At 35.3% G+C, this 19,597-nt stretch overlaps 1 protein-coding gene across 2 annotated transcripts; it reads right to left on the bottom strand.

Moving 5' to 3' along the window:
- Positions 1–155: 155 nt before the first annotated feature.
- LOC100252504 (serine/threonine-protein kinase CBK1-like) lies at positions 156–17,836 on the bottom strand. Of its 2 annotated transcripts, XM_002280083.5 has the most exons (12): positions 17,530–17,836; positions 15,775–15,949; positions 13,648–13,731; positions 6,798–7,039; positions 6,433–6,676; positions 5,213–5,292; positions 3,542–3,626; positions 3,239–3,370; positions 3,039–3,152; positions 2,752–2,799; positions 1,502–1,586; positions 156–790 (listed from the first exon to the last, which is right to left on the bottom strand). In XM_002280083.5, exons 1-12 carry the CDS (start codon positions 17,658–17,660, stop codon positions 699–701), a joined length of 1,512 nt encoding a protein of 503 aa, XP_002280119.2. In that variant the 5' UTR covers positions 17,661–17,836; the 3' UTR covers positions 156–698. The 2 variants fall into 2 exon arrangements, with proteins under 2 accessions (XP_002280119.2, XP_059592130.1); XM_059736147.1 differs by lacking the exon at positions 13,648–13,731.
- Between the last annotated feature and the right edge of the window lie 1,761 nt (positions 17,837–19,597).

Raw genomic sequence — 19,597 nt, 5'->3', positions numbered from 1 at the left:
TCCTACATATTTATACCTTCATTTATTGGTTTATATTTTCAACAATTTAGGTTACATTACATAATATACCACTTGGATAAAACAAAATATATTGAAAAAAAAAAGAAAAAAAAAAAACATTTTTAGCAAAACATGTCAAAATATGACAAAAGTGATAAAAAAAAACAGCCCTTATAATTAACCATCACAATAAAAGTTTGAGGTAAAATATTTCCACATCTAGAGATTATTCCTCAATATTTTTTAACAGGTAAAGTATGTTTCTTCTCCATTGGAAAGCATACACACAACAACAGGTGGATAATGGGCAAAAAGCCTGAAATAGTCTAAAAAGCTATTCAGTATGTTGGTAGTTTCCCTTCTTTGGTAAAATTTTAAACCAGAAACTGCCACAAGAGAAGGCAAGTTTCCCACCGCCAACCTGGGCAGCCAGGGCATGAGTTCCCACAATTCTCTATGCTAAATTCTAATGCACAAAACCTTTTTTCTATAGAAAAAAGCTTCACATTGTCCTACCAGTTAATCCACAACTGGGTTTTCATGAAAATTCTGAAATACTGCTGTACACTTGGATGGTGGTTCGGCAGAATGCCCAGCAACCATCTCACAGGAAATGCAGATTTGGGCAAGCAACCTGACTCTCAATAAACAGGCCTGCACCACCATCCACATGACCCCTACTTCCTCTTCTTCTTATGTTATGGTGACATGGGATCGCCTGATGGAGCAAGCATCTGCACATCTGTATCATCAGCTGTCTCCCTAGCAGTATAATCTGCTCTAGCATCACCTGCAAAAGAAACATATAGCAGTCTTTAAGCAAGATCAACAACACTGAATTGTTCCTCTTCCAAATCCAACTTGACCAAAGAAAGTAACTGATGAGTGACCATGTTACAAATGCATAGATAGAGAGTAGTTTGATTATTATATGTTTAATTCAGTAGGCTTAGCGATTATTTACGTCACTTTTAGATATATTTAAGAAGCAAGGTTATCATCCTATCAAGGGGCAATATAATAGAATTTTACCATCTCAAATATAGGGCAGCAAATTTCTGATCCACCCCAATCAAACATGCATAAGGAAAAATAAAAATAAAAATAAGATTAAGACTTTTGTTCTGGCTGATTATTTCTGGGCTGTATTTGTTGGTTCCAAGCATGAAGTTCTACAATGCTTTCTCCAGCAGAAGAAAAACAAGATCTGAAGATAGTATTCATGTTTCAGACTCATTATCTATGGAAATGAAAATTTGACATAACGTCTTTCATCGCTTTGACCCACTAATTTTTTGCAATACTCAGAAGGCAGCCGTCTTTTTCCGCTCATGGTGTGTGTGCGATATATATATAGATTCAAATAGGTAAAGGGAAACACTAAGTAATGGTGATAAATGAACAAATGCTTCAGCAATTGTCCAGCAAGAGATTAACATGTGGATGGAGACTGAGAATTAAAACATGAAAGACGAAACTTCAACTGCTCAAAATTGCATACCAGAAGAAGGGCGAAGCCCTTTGAGAGCATCAAAGTTCTTGTATGTATAGCCAACAAAACTCAAATCTTTAGGAGTTAATAGCATCTGTCATGAAAAAAGAAACACAACATTAGACAACACATTAAACCTAAGAATTACAACACAACAGTGTAAAAATTGCTGGATTATGCAGAAATAAAAGGTCAGGTTAATACTGAGAAAATAAAACAGAAAACTTTACTCAAAGAAATCACCCATTTATGATGCTATAACATCAAAAACATCTAAAGGGATGAGAAAATGATAGGTAACTGAAAAAGGATATTACACAGCTAGATTGGATAAACCTGATTCCAAACATGTATGCCCAAATTCTTTTAAGTTTCAAGGAAAACACCTATTTTGCATTTGCAATGGCATTATATCAACATTAGCTGTTGATAACCCAAGGTTCAGTGTGAAGAATGAATGCATAAAGGATGATGAAAAACACTTCCCCAGAAGTCGATGAAAGGATAACCAGGTCCAACTGTGGGGGACATAATTCTCAGTAGTTTCGACCAAAGATGACCACGTTTCTATTCCTGCATGCAGCAAGTGCATACAGGAGTTGAACAGAAAATCATAGTTTATCGTATTTTTCAGTTTTTTAAAACAAGAAATAGAACTTAATTTTCTAGAAACAATAAACTTATTTTATTTTTATGTTTATTTTTTTTTGAATAGGTATCAACATCAAAAGCCAATTATGTAAATTTCATAGTATGTCTTTTACGTTTACATTCTCTTCCTGGATTTCATTATCATGCTTATTCTTTTGATTAGTTTGTTTGACCTAATCACAGAAAAAGAAGCATGTATGCAGGTGCCATTCAACCAAAAGAAAAGAAACGAAAAGAAAAGAAAAAAAAGAAATTTGGCACAGGTTTTTCCCCTTTCCAGGGCAGAGCTTTTCTTCATTTTATTCAACTACTTGTATTTCAGATGCTTCCATAATTGCACACAGACAACTCAACCTTGCTACCTAGAAACACTCTGGACCTGAAATTCTATCAAATCTTGCCTTATAGGTGATCTACTTTTTTATTTATTTGTTTTAAGTCAGAACTGATATACATCATTTACATGCAAATGAGCCCATACTCATTTCATGCATGTATGGAAGGAGGCTGCTTACAAGAAAAGATGGTTTTATCAATGCCAACCAATGATGCGTATTAGTGCATTCCATCACTATATTGATTTTTTATTAGCATGAATAGTTACAAACCTTCCGTGAGGGTCCCGAGCCACTTCTTGCCTGTGTTGGAGGATCCAGCTAATGACAATACAGAAAATTCAATCATGAGTGAAGGTAGTTCAGAGGCATTGTACATTTACAAAAAGATAAAATGAAGCACACAGGTTTCATGAATGAAGAAACCTCTTAAGAAAAGTTTCTAATGCAACTCTGAATCTGAAAACAATATTTATGATGATGATGGTGATGAATGATGATGATAATATAACAACAGAAAAAACAACCACGATAAAGAAGGAATGAGTCCAGTGAAGTACTTCATCAAACTTCATAAAATTCCGAGTATCTAGCTCCCCATTGACTTCTGGTTTAAATGCAGCCTCCATCTCATAGAGTTTATCCCATACAACATCCTTGAACCAAGGATGAGCCTGATACAAAACAATTGCAATGAACCTTGGTAATAACAGCCAGTTGAAGGAAAGAGATAAATTTCTCTGAGATCCAAAACCCTTACTTTAATTTGGCCCACCCCTCCAGTGCCTAGCCTATGTTCAACATCACAAAGCAACCTATAAATGAGATCCTTCGCCTCAGCGGTTAATTTTGGATCTTCTGGGAATTTTAGATGATTTTTCCAATGAACAATCTGAGAATCATGGACGAACAGCATCAGCAAAAAAATAGCATCTCCATCCACTCAAAAGGACAAGATTAGGAGGTTTTGGCAAGTTAAGACTTAAGCATAACATGAATGAATATCAAGGATCCATTGGAATATCTTAGAGAAATTATCAACAAATGTATAAAAGTATGTTACCTTTCTGCATGTGGTCATGGGATCGTCTGAGTAAAATGGAGGATAACCAACAAGCATTTCATACATTATTGCACCTAGTGACCACCTGTAAGGCAAGTGGATAAGAAGACATGTAAAGAAAAGATACAATTCATCTATATTCTTATAAAGGAAACCACATTTCCCACTTCTATTTGTGTTGAAACAAAAATTTTCATAATATCTCCCTTAAAAGTTCTTGATGCTAATGTCACCACAATTGTAGAACCAGGAGTAAAGAAGTAAATGGTTGGAAAGATGAAAGAAGAGACAAGTTCATTCAACACCAAAACTCTCACATAGGAAGAAAGCAGTATGAATCCACTACCTGGAAAACTATAGCAGAAGTGGATAGAAATGAAACAAGAGGGGTAACTAAGATAAGGAAAAGACGATACATGCTGCGCCCCTGGTTTCTTACAAAGGAAAGTACAAAAAATTAGAAGCTAAAGCAAGCTAATTACTTGTCCAACAGTTTGAAAAAGATATATTCCACAACAATGAAGAGATTCCTTCACACAGGTCTGATGTAGGACAACCCTAGGATGGTTGCCTACACTCAAGGGTAGGTGGGCTAGGGTTTTATTTTTAGGGTGTAAGGAGAGGAACAAGGAATAAACTTTATGGTAGAGAAAATTATAAGATAAGAAATAGAGAAAGAAGAAACAATGAAGAAAAGATGGAAAAACCTTAAAGTCTCACTAAGGCCTTCTAGGAGTCTCACCTAGAAGAAAATCAATGGAGTCTCACCATTGAGGGTTGCAACCTTGCAATAAAAGAAAGTATAATATTATTCATCCAATTCATCCCTTTGATTTACATTGATTAGCCTATTTATAGGCTTCTCTAAGAAATCCAAAGTCTACTAGGACTCTAATAACCTATTATGATTCTAATTCTAATTATAACATCCAAAGTCTACTAAGACTCTAATAACCTATCATGACTCAAATTCTAATTATATTATAACTCAACTAGCTAATCCTAATTAGACTCTAACAAATACCAATCCCTATTCAATTCTAATTAATATTAATCCTACTTAAAGTTTACTTAGGTCTTCCCTTTCTTCCTTGAATAAACTTTAAAAGGCTTTCCCCCATCAAGGCCACTCTTGAAAGAATATAGAACACTATATTTTTATAAAGATTGTTATATTTTATAGTTTAATTGTAGCTCCACACAAGGATAGGTAATGGTCTTTTTACCCCAGCTCAGACTGTACAATTGTTGTTATATTAATATAACAATAATCATTACATCTCGCTGCACCCCTTGACATGCAGCATCTATAAATTGTTCATATATGCATGCAAAAGACATGTGTAAGATTGCATACGAATGTTGTAGTTCTGATAATTCTTTTCAATTAAAGAATTTGTAGCAAAGAAATGAAAATAGTAACAGCTACAGCATGGCTTAATGTTAAACTTGTGGTCCATCTGACCAAAAATGTGGTTCCGGTAAAACCGTTTCTCATCCCTCAAGATGTGAATTAATTAGAAAGTTGCATACTTCACCAGGCTACCACCTTGTGAATCAAGGAATAGAACTTTAGATTCAACAAGTTGGAGAGAGGGCAGAAGAGGTGAAAACTAGGTAGTGCAACATAACAATACAAATTAAAGAGGGAATAAACCATGACAAACTAACCAATCACATTCCATTCCATATCCTTTCTTCAATAATACTTCAGGAGCAATATAGTCAGGTGTCCCCACCGTTGAAAATGCCTTCCACATAAAATATATGAAAGAACAGTGTTAGTGTAAAAAAAGAGACTTAAATATTTCAACAGTTACAGCTCAACACAAAAATCAAGCATAGTTGTTTTGTATCCATCTCTAGCATGCAAGAAAGAAAACTAGGAACACTAACCAGGAGTCCTTGTAATATTTACATGCATGGACTCATTCTTGGGGGCTTTAGGCATGGATTGGAGAAATTTTGGAGAAAATTACCAAAAAGCCATATCTAAGAGTGCATAGTATTGTAACATTTTGAAGCAATTAGCATAAATTGTAATCAATGATGTGATCCTTTGGGTTTCCTTTAATATAGGAATTCAGGAAATAATTTGATGGCTTTGCTAGTGAATTATGAGCACTACACCTCAACTTTGTACAAGATGGTACACATCCAGAATGAAAATGTTGAACATATAACACTTTCAACAAAGCAGATAGAATAAATATGGAACCCAAAGGCTTCAATTTTCATATTGCTCCTTCTAGGGTCGATCATAATGCAACTTTGGCAGAAGGAGAGGTTTCAACACTATAATTCTTCTTTCATCTTTAAATTATTCTTTAGCCTAGAGATGAGTAAAGTTTCTCAGTATTGCATTTTATTTTATCCTTTTGGTTTCAGCTTATCTCTAGCTTTCTTTCTATCTTCCCATAACTTACAAAGATGGATAAAAAGCAAAAGAAGAATGAACAGAACATAAAACAAATGGATTGATGAGATGCTAGAGATAGCATCGATTAATAACAAGTACAAGAAAGTTGTGTAAGATGGTTTCTCTATGTGCATGGTTCTGTGTATCATTGTAGGTAGCACATTAGCTGGCCACCTTCAAAAAGATACATATCCATTGCATGTTATCTACAAAAATATGCCCTTTTTCTTGCTTTGGATAGATATACTGGAAAGAACTTATTTATGATCATCTTGTTAGATACCTGTTACACATTATCCACAAAATCATTCTTTTCTTTTACATTGGCCAATAATTGCATCAAAAAAGAAAAAACACACATTGGCCAATAATTGAAAAACTTTTCAAGCACTACAATGTTTGAGCCATTATATTTGGTTAGAAACATACTTCAGAGAAACATACAAATATATTGGTAAGACAATTTGCATACCAACTTCCTCCTGTTCATCTGCCAATGCTGAAGCTGCTCACGAGGACTTTTCCAACTACTTCTATTATCCGCATCAGGGAAGCCTCCATCAATATCCATTGATTCCCTTGAATTCTCATCATCCATTACTTCATCCTCCTTCAGTGCAGACAAGGTTCTGCAATCAAGAGGCTTACAAAGGCCAAAATCTGAGAGCTTCATGTGACCATTTTTGTCCAGAAGAAGATTGTCAGGTTTGATATCCCTGTGAAAGAGAGATGAGTTAATCCGACAGGATGATTATCCCTACCTAATGACAGATATCAACTAAATTCACCACATAATCCAGATTTTATTTTTAGATGTCATTGACAGCTAATACTAACCTGTGAATGTAGTTATGTTTGTGAATCGACTCTATTGCCAGGACACTCTGGGCAATGTAAAATTTAGCCACACTTTCAGACAGGGTGTCTTCTCTCATCAGCAGAGTCATCATGTCACCACCAGGCAGATATTCCATAATCAGATATAGGTACTCAGCATCTTGAAATGAGTAGTACAGTTTCACTATGCAGTGACTGGCAACTTCCGCCAGCAAATTTCTCTCAGCTCTAACATGTTCCACCTAAGGAGCAAAGACACAATTCTAGGGAATTCAGCAACTAAGCATTGTACAAAGAAATTCAAGCTGTGGAGGGAACAATAGGAATTTAGGTCAATAAGAGTGTACAGGATCAAGGTTAAATAGAGTAAAAAGAAAATAATCACAGCAGCTATCTTATGAAATTTACAACGTCAACATGTAGCAGCAACCAGCTGCCTGCCAACCATAAAGATCCTAAAATATCACTTGCCATAAACTGAACTAACTAAATGATTGCAGAGTCCAAAAGCATATCATAAGAATACTAAAATTCATCAAAGTGTATCAGTGTGTCAGCAGTCATGATACAGATTCATCATGACATCCTTAGTAATAGTGAAAAAAACATGACACTGCAATATGTAGTGGCCATGTAGGATATCAAGATAATAGTAGCACATATAGTACTGGCAGTCCAGTAGTACAGCCAACAATGAATATGGTAGTAGTAGTGCAGGGTCAAAGTCCCATTAAAGTCTTCAATATGGCAGTGGTAGCAGGATATAGTAATAGTAGTGGTAGTGGCCAACTATGAATATAAATCTGTAAATTATATTGGGGTGATACAAAGTGCGAGGCCAAAGTCCCATAAGAGTCCACAATATGGTAGTAGTAGTAGGATATTGCAGCAGTAGTCAGATATAGTGGTAGTAATAGTAGTAGTACAACCAACCATGAATATAAATTCACAAAATTATATCACACGGATACAAAATGCAAGGGCAAAGTCCCATAGAAGTCCTTGATATAGAAACATAAAAAGGCAGTAGTAGTAGTAGAACCAACCATTAACATAAATCTGTAAATTACATAGAGATGACACAAAGTACAAGCACCTCAACATAGAAATATATAAAAAGCACCCAAACTAAACATAGTAGTAGGAGTACCTTAACATAGACACAAAAAAGCATGCAAACTAAACATACTAGTAGTAATGTCCTTGACATAGAAACATAGAAAAAGCACCCAAACTAAAGCAAGTACAAACCAAACTTAAGTAGCAATAGTAGTACCTCAACATAGAAACATAAAAAAACACCCAAACTAAACATAGTAGTGGTGGTGGTGGTGGTACCTCGACATAGGAACATAAAAAAACACCCGAACTAAACATCATAGTAGTAGTAAAAAACACCCAAAATAGTAGGAGTACATGGACATAGAAACATAAAAAAACACCCAAACTAAACAAGTAGTAGTAGTGGAGATAAAATACACCCAAACTAACCTATCACAAAAAATAAAAAATAAAAAACCATCCAAAGTAGTAGTAGTGGTAATAGTAGTAATAGTAGTACCTTGACATAGAAACATAAGAAAACACCCAAACTAAACATAGTAGTAGAAACTAAACAGTAGTAGTTGTAGTAGTAGAAACTAAACAGCAATAGTACCACTGCTATTACTAACTTTTTTTATAGGTAAAATCAAAAGAAAATATATAAATGTAGAAAAAGGAAGCCTAAAGGACAACCCAAGGCATACAAAAAGTATATAGTAGGCGTCATAAGGTAAAGAAGAACATAAAAGAGGGGATACCAAAAACCTCACCCGCCCTCACCTAGAACCCAACCAATCAAAAAAGTCGATTAAAGGTAAAGGCCCAACATCTATATACAACTTTGTCCATGACCAAAAACTACACACAAAAGAATTCTTCAACCTATGAACTGAAAACTCTTCATTGTTGAACGCTATCCTATTTCTTTCCTTCCACACCGCCCAAAAAAGGCATAAAAGAGTCAACTTCCAAACTTTTTTGCGCTTCTTACTAACAAGGGACCCATACCAACCAAGGAGAGTCTTCCTTACCAAGCAAGAGAGAACCCAAGTCACACCAAAAAGAGCAAATAATAACTCCCACAAAACCCTAGTCTTCGTGCAATGGATTAAGATGTGATTAGTAAACTCCTCTTCGGCAAGACAAAAGAAACATCTATTAGCTAGGGTCTAACCCCTCCTCTTTAACTAATCCAATGTTAAAACTCTCCCCCAAGAGGCTTCCCATGCAAAAAAACCCACTTTGGGAGGAACATAAGGACTCCAAATGATGTTCCTCGGAAACCGGACTATATTTCTCGGCTCTACTGCACTGTAAAGGGACTTAATTGAAAAAATCTCATTTTTTGTCTTTTTCCATAACACCCTATCCTCCTATTATGTGCTAACCCTCTTCCCTTGAATTGTCATGAGCAGTCATTCCACCAAGACCACCTCCTAATTGTTGAAAGCCCTAGAAAAATGAGGACTCCAACTCCCCCCCCCCTTTTCTTCTTTCAACCGAAGGGTCCCAAACCTCCGCCACCCACTCCTCTTTTGAAACCACCAAAGCAAACAAAGAGGGGAAAGAGTTACGTAAAGCCTCATTACCACATCATAAATCCTTCCAAAATCTAACTTTTTTACCATTACCAACGGAAAACACAATGTTGTTGCTCAACAATGAACCTTCTTTCCTAATCTCCTTCCACAACCCCACTCCAATCCCTTTCTTCCTTCGCAGGTATACCACCCCCCTTCTTCTACTCCATGCTTCCTACTAATGACTTGTTTCCAAAGAGTTTCCCTTTCTTCCATGAAGCGCCAACTCCATCTCCATTTACACAAAAGGGTTTTATTAAGTGTAGAAAGGCATCTAACACCCAATCCACCCTTACTTTTATCTGAGAATACAACCGCCCACTTGACAAGATGAGTCTTCCACTCCAAAGCCCCCTTACCTCAAAGGAAATCCCTTTGGATTTGCTCGAGTCTCAATCTAACCAATCTAGGCATACACAGAATAGACATGTAGTAAATGGGCATGCAAGACGAAATGCTCTGAATGAGAGTGAGTCTCCCTCCTTTAGATATACATTGCCTCTTCCACATAGCTAATCTCTTCTGAAACCTCTCCTCCATCTCGTTCCAAGCTGCTACTAATTTGTGCGAGGCACCCAAAGAAAGCCCTAAGTACGAGGAAGGAAGCGTCCCCACCTTGCACCCAAGCTCGAGGGTCAACTCCTCCAAATTCTCCACCCTCCCCACTCATAGGATCTCACTTTTGTCTAGATTAATTCTAAAACCAAAGATGACTTCAAACCACATTAACAACCAGCTTAGGTGAGCTAGCTGATCCTCAGAAGCTTCACAAAAAGTCAGCATATCATCAGCGTACAACAGATGGGTGAGTTGAACTCTCTCACCACCCCTCCCTTTAACCCTACAACCTGTCAAATATCCCCCACTAACTGCACTCTTAATCAAGCAACTTAAGGCTTCCATTCCTATCACAAAAAGATAGGGCAAAAGGGGGGGTCTCCTTGCCTCAACCCCCTAGAGCTGTGAAAGAACCTCGTCAGAGTGCCATTAACCAGAACCAAGAATGTTGCTACAGAAATACACCACTCAATCCCATCCTACCCATTTCTCTCCAAAACCCATTTTCTACAACACCTGGAGCAGGAAATCCCAATTTAAGTGATCACACGCCTTTTCTATGTCAAGCTTGCACGACACCTGGCACTCATTGCTTTTCAATAAAGAATCTACAGCCTCATTAGCAATTAACGTTGCATCCAAGATTTGTCTCCCCTCAACAAAAAGCATTTTGGGACGAGGATACCATCTTACCCACCACCTTCTTCAACTTATTAGCTAACACCTTTGCTAGCAACTTGTACAGTCCTCCCACCAAACTAATAGGTCTGAAATCTCTCAGGTCTTCAGCCCCTCCTTTTTTTGAAACCAAAACCAAGAAGGTAGAATTCAGGCACTACTATTACTATTTCACTAGGTTTTATCACCCAAACTAACCTATCAAAAAAAAAAAAAAAAAAACACTCAAACTAAACCATAGCAGTAAAAAACACCCAAAGTAGTAGTAGTAGTAGTACCTCGACATAGAAACATAAGAAAACACCCAAACTAAGCATAGTAGTAGTAGTAGAAAGTGCCACTACTATTACTATTTCACTAGGTTTTATCACCCAAATTAACCTATCAAAAAAAAAAAAAAAAGCACTCAAACTAAACCATAGCAATAAGAAACACCCAAAGTAGTAGTAGTAGTATCTTGACATAGCAACATAAGAGAACACCCGAAGAAGTAGTAGTATCTTGACATAGAAACATAAGAAAACACCCAAACTAAACATAGTCATAGTGGTTTAGTAGAAACCAAATAGTAGTAGTGCCACTACTATTACTATTTCACTAGGTTTTATCACCCAAACTAACCTATCAAAAAGAAGAAAAAAACACTCTAAACCATAGTGGTAAAAAACACCCAAATTCGTAGTAGTAGTACCTCGACATAGAAACATAAGAAAACACCCAAACTAAACCTAGTAATAGTGGTGGTGGTAGTAGAAACTAAACAGTGGTACTACTACTACAATTACTATTTCACCATGCTAGAACGGATTGGCTATGAGTCAACCATGAAAGTAAATCTGTAAATCATATCAAGATGATACATAGGAGTAGTCAAATATTAGTGAAAAACAAGAAAGTGTGAGGCCAAAGTACCATAGAAGTCCTCAGCACCCCCCCCCCCCCCCCCCCCCCCCCCCCCCACAACATTAAAAAAAACAAAAAGCGCACAAACTAAACATATGAGCATTTCTGAGTACTATGGTATTAACTTCATCTTCACCAGATTGGGTATGCAACTGAAGCTAAGCTTCTGGCAGTTTTGAAAGGATAATGGAAGCAGTGCAAAGAGGTTTTGATGGGTGAACTGTAGAGAGTGATTCTTTTTTGTTGTTTTATAGTTGAAACAAGGGCCATTGTGATGAGACCTTGGTAATTGAGGATATTTGTCAACAACCCAGAAGTGTAGACTAGGTGGATAGCCAGAGAGAACAACTGAAGCTGTTTTCTTAGATCAAAGAGTAGATAAGACTCTTAAGGAGTTTAAATTTTGTCCTTGGTTGACTTTTTGGCTGGAGTTAAGAGTTTCTTCATTTGTCTATCGGCTAACTTCATCCTTCAATCTTTGTTGTGATTGTATTATTCTTTAATAAATTTTTCATTTCCAACTTTATAAATGGAAAAGGATTGACTTGGGCTTGACTAGCCACCATCTTCTTCATCCTCATTAACTAGTCAAATGCTTAGCTACAAAATACCACAGTGGTGACAAACCCCAAATCATGAAAAAATTTGTATGAAATAGGAGTCCACAATGTAATAGGGTCAAATTTGTCATATAATCCCAAATCCAATTTTATCCAAGTTGATTTGGAAGAGATCTAAAGAGACCCTACATATCTCTAACTCTAAAATCAAACTTCACCCTACATCAGCAACTCTGTTAAGCTCTTTTTTACCAATTTGGGAAAAATCATGTGTTGGTAAATTAGGCTATATAGCTTAAGATTGACAATTTTGTACCATTTATTATGGCTTAGGATCTTTCTAGATTGTGTCTTACTCTCCATTGAAGACTTGGGGTTGTTGCGTGATCAATCGGGATAACATAGGTAAGATAGAAAGATCTTAGAAAGGCAAGCTAGTGGTTATTAGGCCTGGTGTGGACCAAGGTTTTTAAAACCGAGATAAAAGAATTTCAATTTGTTTTTTAAAACCTCCTCAAGTGCTCAAACGCTATAAGCTCGTGGTGGAATTCTCCAAAATTTTGAAGATCCATTTTTTCCATTTTTAAAGGCTTTATTTTTAGGAATTATTTAGATCTAGTTCACCAAGTTCATAGGCCTACAAATACCTTGCCTAAAAAGGTTTTTGGTTTGATGCTTTTAAGTTGAAAAAACCTAATTTGTCTCCCTCTTCCCAAATCTCTCAAAGAAGTTTGTTTTCATTTCTACTGGATTGTGAAGGAGATCTGCATCCCCTTAGGCACTAAGGTGAGATCCACTGGAAGCACATGCATGGCAAGCATGAAGTGCAGTGTAGGTGCTAGGGAGTAAGGCTTAGGGATAGATTCCGCCAAGTAAAACTATGTATTATACTTTCATATAGTGGATTATTGATTTAAGGTCTCTGACCTCGTGGTTTTTACATTTGCATGTTGTATGAGTGGTTTTCCATGTAAAAAACTATCTCTTATGTGTTGATTGCTTTTTGGGTATCCCTAATCTAAAAAGAGATAGTTAAATAATTTAAGTTTTTATTTTTGGGCTAAGGGTTCAAACACTTATTCACCCTGCTCTAGGTGTTACCTATACTAGATCATATAACTCTCACCATGCATAAGATTCCTCCTCGAAACCATTACCATGGCTAGGGAGACATAATTGGTGTCAGTTCAATCTGCCAGAATCATGCATATTGTAGCCAGCCCTTTTGATTAATTCCCACACCAAAGATCTGGCTGAAGGACTAAACAGAGGTGTTGATATCGGACATTCTGTAAGGAGCACAAAAGTGATATGGTATCATCCAGTATGAGTGATTAGGACTATTTTTTATTTTTTTTATCTGCCTCTCTTTCTTTTTTTATCTGAGAAACAGTCAATAATAATAATAAGAATAATCTGGAAAAAGTTAGGATATATGGTGCAATTTATCAGTAATAGTTGAACAAAAAAATTGAAAAGAAGCTTCATGATCAGGATGAATAAAAATGGTACTGTGTCTCATCTCACCTGTCCTCGTATAAGCATTTCAGATTTTTTCAACTTTTTCATGGCATAAATATTTTCAGATTTCTTCTCCCGACATAGACGAACCTGCAGTCAGAAACCATAAGCTAAAAACAAACTACGACCTGCCAAGCAAAACAAAAACACAAATCTGAAGCAGAACAGCAACTGCATTCTCATTTCTCCAAACAATGGTCAATTATGTGATCAACCAAAGAATCTGAACAGAGTACGCTACTCTAAACAAAGTGAATTCCACTTGAAAGGAACATGGCAGTTGGAAATCTCACATCAAAGCACAAGACATCAATTCTGAAAATATGAGTGGAATAAGGATAACCAAAAAGGAAATAAATGCAGGGATACCCAAACAGGAACTCAGCAGGGGCTGTTCATGGAGTGTCAGAGTCATAGGAATTGATAGAAATATGAGATACGTAATTCACGTTTAGAAAGATAATGGGATGTGTTTGTGTGTGTGAGAATTAGACAGGGAGGGGGAGAGAAAGATGATCAGAAACAACATAAAATGTGTTCCTACAGAGATGGACAAGGCAATAATTGGGAAAACACTCATAAAAATCAAATGTTGAGCGGAACAATTAAAACAAAAAAGGATAGTCAATGTTAAGTGATACCAGAAAATTAGAAACTTTGTATTTCTAGTCATTCAAAGACTATATCACCTGTAAGTCTATCATTGTCATACATGTGGACACATTTTTCCTCATAACTCTTGTATTTGCTAAATACAAGATTCGTAAAGCTTTAAAATTTCTACACTTGGGCTTAAAACAATTTCTTCTTCTCATGATCCCTTATAAGGGCCTTTATTAATATTGTTTGCTGGTAAGTTAGGTTATGTAATTTCAATTAACAATTTTGTTCCATTCATCTGGTATAAGACTTTTATAGATTTTGTGTGTTACTCTGCATTAAAGACTTGAGGTTATTATGTGATCAACCGAAATGACACGGCTGAATATAGAAAGGGGCTAATAGGATTCATCTAAGGCTTGTATGGACTCAAGGTTTTTTAAATTGAGCAAAAATGTTTTTAAAATGTTTTTTTTTTTAAAAAAAAAAAAAAGAAACTGTTAAAGGCGCTCAAATACTCTAGAATTCCAATTTTGCTCAATTGGATTAATTTTACAATTGTAGTTGGATTAACTTTTTATTTTAGAAATCCTAATTTGAATCTAATAGGTATTTGCATCCTATAAATACGTTGCCTAAATGGTTTTTTTTGTTTAAGTGCAAACATTTTGAAAAGCCTAGTTTTTCTTCCTATTCCCAAAGAAGATTTACATATTTTTGTCGATTTGTAAAGGAGATCTACATCCCCTTAGGCTTGTGCTACATCATGGACGTGGATCGTAGTGTAAGTCTAAGGGTAGCATCTAGTGTAAGTCTTAGGATAATACTTTCTCATATAATGAATTGTTGATTTGAGATCTCTAACCATGTGGTCTTTTATCTCTGCACTTTGTGTGGAGGTTTTCCATGTAAAAAATACTGTGTTTTATGTGTTAGATTGCTTTTACAATTTTCTACTCTCTCATAGGAATTAATTGAATTAAAATTTTCAACATTTGGGCTATTAAGAGTAAAAACACCTATTCACTCCCTTTAGGTATTACCTTACTAGATTATAATTTAGAATTGAGATAGTTAAATAATTAAAAATATTTCATTTTTGGCTTAGAAGGTTTAAACACCTTTTCACCACCTCCAAGTATTCTATAACTAAGATCCACAAATAACTTTCATTATTAAAAACTATTCTCATTGTGTACTTACTAAAAACCCAAATCCACTAAACAATAGATAGAAAGAAAGATAGGCTAAGGCAACTAGAGAAAGGTGTTTAGTACAAAGCATGTTGTAAATGCATTGTCCCAATTACAAATTTCCTAAATGCAACAAATTGTTGTTTGGAAAACCTATACTATCAAATAAAGTTGTCCCCAATTCAGTGTTTATATAAAACTAAAAAAATTGGAAAAAAAAAAAGGTACTTAAACTATCAAAGCATATCCCAAAATCAACAAGTTAATCTTCCTATTCATTTCATTGCATGACACTGGTCAAGCATGTATTTTCTAAAAAAGTTAAAAGTACATCTCTAACCTCACCAAAGGCTCCTCTACCAATGATGGTCAGGAGCTCAAAATCATCAACACATATTTTGTGCCTCTTAAGTCGCATAAACTCTGTTTCTTTCCGCTCTAAATCCTTTATCAAGTTGATCTGTTCCTCCTTTGGCACATCTGAAGAAGCCAATCTTCTTTCTAAAACCCAGCGTCTGCAGTGAAAGCAAAACATGACCAAAAATACATAAAGAAATACATAAGTGTAATTTCACCATCTCACTTTAAGATATAGACCAATTAAAACCATAAGAAGGGTCTGAAAATATATGCTACGTCTACCAAACTATGACAGGCTGAGAACAAGTGTATAAGTAACACTGGCAGGAAAAAGACGTTATCAGCATAGCATACATGCTCCTGGTAATGGGGAAGGACAAACATGACTATGAAAAGAAATTTTTTGATGAGTAAATAACACTGGGAAGTGGGAAGCAGATATTGGAGAGCCATGGAAGACAGAAGCGGGACAGCTATGTTTAAAAAGTATGGGATGCATGATAAGGCTAATAATTTCTAAATACCCCAGAATCCTAAAGCTCTATTTGGTTGATCAGAAATATACATATAAAAAAATTTTGATCCAAATATCTTATTGTTTGAGCCTAGTGTAGTAATGCAATTATCTCAAGCAGTTTGAGTTTTTCATTTTCAGACACTGAAGCAGTAGAAAAAGTACAATTCAATATTTTGATTTCCTTTCATTTATTCATATTTATTAGCAACCAAAGAGAGAGTAGAATTCTATCAAATGATTAGAAATCCCCTAGAAACATATAAACAAAGCCTTGGAATCAAGATCTCACTTCACTGTCATGGAATCCTCAGTAGAAATTTTGAACCCTTAGTTTTAATGTCATTTTGGCTACTTTTAAAAACATGGAAATCCCATTTAAATTTAACCAAGTTGAATTGGACTCAATTGAGTTGAGGTGTTCATTTTCCTGGTCACAAATCATGGAAGAGACAAAATCTATAAGTTCGATTTCTTATATTTTCCTAACTTTTCTTCCATAACTAACTGGAGCATTGTTAATATATTACTTCCAAGGGGATGTTGGAGCATAGTTTAGTTAACATTCCTGAAGTACTTTTATTCCTTTCGATGGCAAGATTGCATTGATTTTGTCAGTTAAAGGCCAAAGAGCACTTGCAAAATGCCAGTCAAAAAGCACCAAATTTCAATCATGTTTTCATACAAAGAGAATTTTACGGACAAGAAAACAACTGTCTAATCACAGAACTCGCAACACACAATTTCCTATTTTAGGAATGTGATCTTCTTCAATTAATCCATATTTTCATAAATACCCCCAGATGCATCACTCCAACTCTCCGACTTCACTGAACAAATACTATCGCAATAATTAGCATTGACTAACAACAGCATATTATCAGTCCAGCTCGATCAAATTCACTAACCCTCCCTTTGCCCACAAAGAGTGAGAAAAAAAGAAGAAGGAAAAGCAGAAAAAAAAAACGAATCTCCTTCAATTTGCACAAACAGTAACAAACGCTAATTAAAAACAACGCATTCTCAACCCAGCTGGATCAGATTCAATAAGCCCCCATTTGGATGCAGAGAAAACAAAGGAAAGGAAGAGAAAACGAGATTCGGAGACTTGCGCCCGACTCCGAGTCTGAAACAGTGAAAAATCCAAGATTTGGAATCTTCGACTGTTTTCCTTTTCCAACATTTTCTCGGCAACCAAACAGTCCTTTTTCCACGATTTACCTCTCCTTCCGCTCTTGGATGGTCTTCATCTGAGTTCTGTAGTGGTTCTCTATGAACTGCTTCGCTGCCGCCACCTTCTCCATAGTCAAGCTCGACCCCAGCACCTCCTCTTCGCCGCTCCCCTCCTCCATCTCCCTCTCTAGAAATTAATTTCTCTCTCTCTCTCTCGAGTTCGTCTTATTTATTGCAACAACGAGGAGATATCAGGAAGAGCCTCAGAGACCCCCCTCTGGTTCACCCCACCAGCGCCAACCCAAATGTGTAAGCAGGGTTCGCTCCTCTGCTCCAGTGTTCCACCCTCCTCCGTAACCCAACCTCCCCTGGACGCCACGTGGCTAAATTATGCCCAATCTTACCACGTGGCTAAACTTTAGCCAATTGTATTCTTGGCCTCCCTCTAGACGATTGGAGCTTCAAATTAAACAACCAATAAGCTTCCAGACTGTTGTCAGGGTTTGAGCGACGCACACACGCGCGGCTCGCGGAATAAATGACGTCGCAACGAATGAAAACTACGCCGTGGGGCCCATTTAGTTGCCTGTGATTGGAAGGTGGTTTCAAGCGCGGTTATTCTGTGTGGGTGTGGTTTTTTTCTTGTCAGTGATTGGGTGTCTCTGTTTACCGTGGTGGTGTGTTATATTCCGGTGTTCCCGCTCACACAGACGATTGCTGTGTTAACTCCAGCGATGAACATTAAAATGTTGGACTCCCGTCAGCTCAGCTTGCTTTCACATAGCCAGCTTAGATTAACTTATACAAATTATAAACTATAATAATTATTTAATGATTTTATTAAATAAATACTAAGACCTGTTGAAAACTATTTTTGTAACCCCATTCACAAACTTTTTAATAGAAATAAATCTGAGGTGTTCTCAAAATTTTCATATAATATTTTAAATAATAATTGAAAATATATAAAATATTATGAAAATTTTTATATTGCATATAAATATATAATATTTTTATTCAAAACTAGTTGGGATCTTCTTTTTATATTTGGGTTTTTAAATAAATATAAAACTATTTTCGAAAGCATCCCAAACGGACTCTTATTTTCTATAAATAGAAATGTCATTTTTTATTCTTATTCAAAATTAGTTGAAATTTTTTATTTTTATATAGAATTTATTAATGAAAATAATCTGAAACTATTTTCAAAAAATTATAAATATACCCTTATTTTCTATTTAAATTTTAAATTTTTTTTTAAATATAGAAAATATTGTGAAATTTTTTATATTGCATATAAATATATAGCATTTTTATTCAAAATCAGCCAGAAATTTTTTATTTTTAAATTTAGGTTTTTAAATAGAAGTTTATTCATGAAAATAATCGAAAACTATTTTCAAAAACATTCCAAATACACCTTTATTTCTATAAATAGAAATATAAATTTTTAATTCATTTTTCATAAATTTAAATTAATTTTTAACATTTTACTTAAATGATGGGATACTATACAATATTTTAAGTGATAATTGAAAATATAAAAATAATTTTAAAATCTTTTATATTACATGTAAACACTTTGTTTTCTTAAAAAATAAAAAAAATTAATTTCTATTTTTTCTGTTAAACATATTTTCTTATGTTTTTTGTTTTTAAAAAAACATTATCAATTAAGGTCTTAATTTTTTCATTTGAGTTTTTTTAAATATATATAAAAATAAAAAATAAGATTGCCATTGCTTATCTACTAGTAGTCAATGGTGACTCATTGTTTGCCTTGAAAGTAATATTTTTTAAATGGCACTTTTCTTAGTTTGTCAATTAATGATAAAAACATATTCAAAATATAAATAAGTTTAATATTTAAATTTTTTATTATTATTATTATTATTATCATTTAAATAATAATGGCATTTTCATTTTTAAAGTAGACAATCTCAATCCATGATTGGTCATGGGCACCTTCGGTGAGCCATGATCCTCACCAACCAATGCGAGATGCTGTCTCGTTGACCGAGTACTGTACATTCGTTGACCGATTTGACCCAGACAGACCGATCTCGGTGCATGAGACTTACACGGTAGGTTTCCCTTTCCATATAAAAACGACACC

The sequence above is a fragment of the Vitis vinifera genome, chromosome 4, assembly GCF_030704535.1.
Source record: "Vitis vinifera cultivar Pinot Noir 40024 chromosome 4, ASM3070453v1".
In the NCBI taxonomy this organism is placed as follows: domain Eukaryota; kingdom Viridiplantae; phylum Streptophyta; class Magnoliopsida; order Vitales; family Vitaceae; genus Vitis; species Vitis vinifera.
This window is presented reverse-complemented; position numbering and strand designations above follow the sequence as displayed.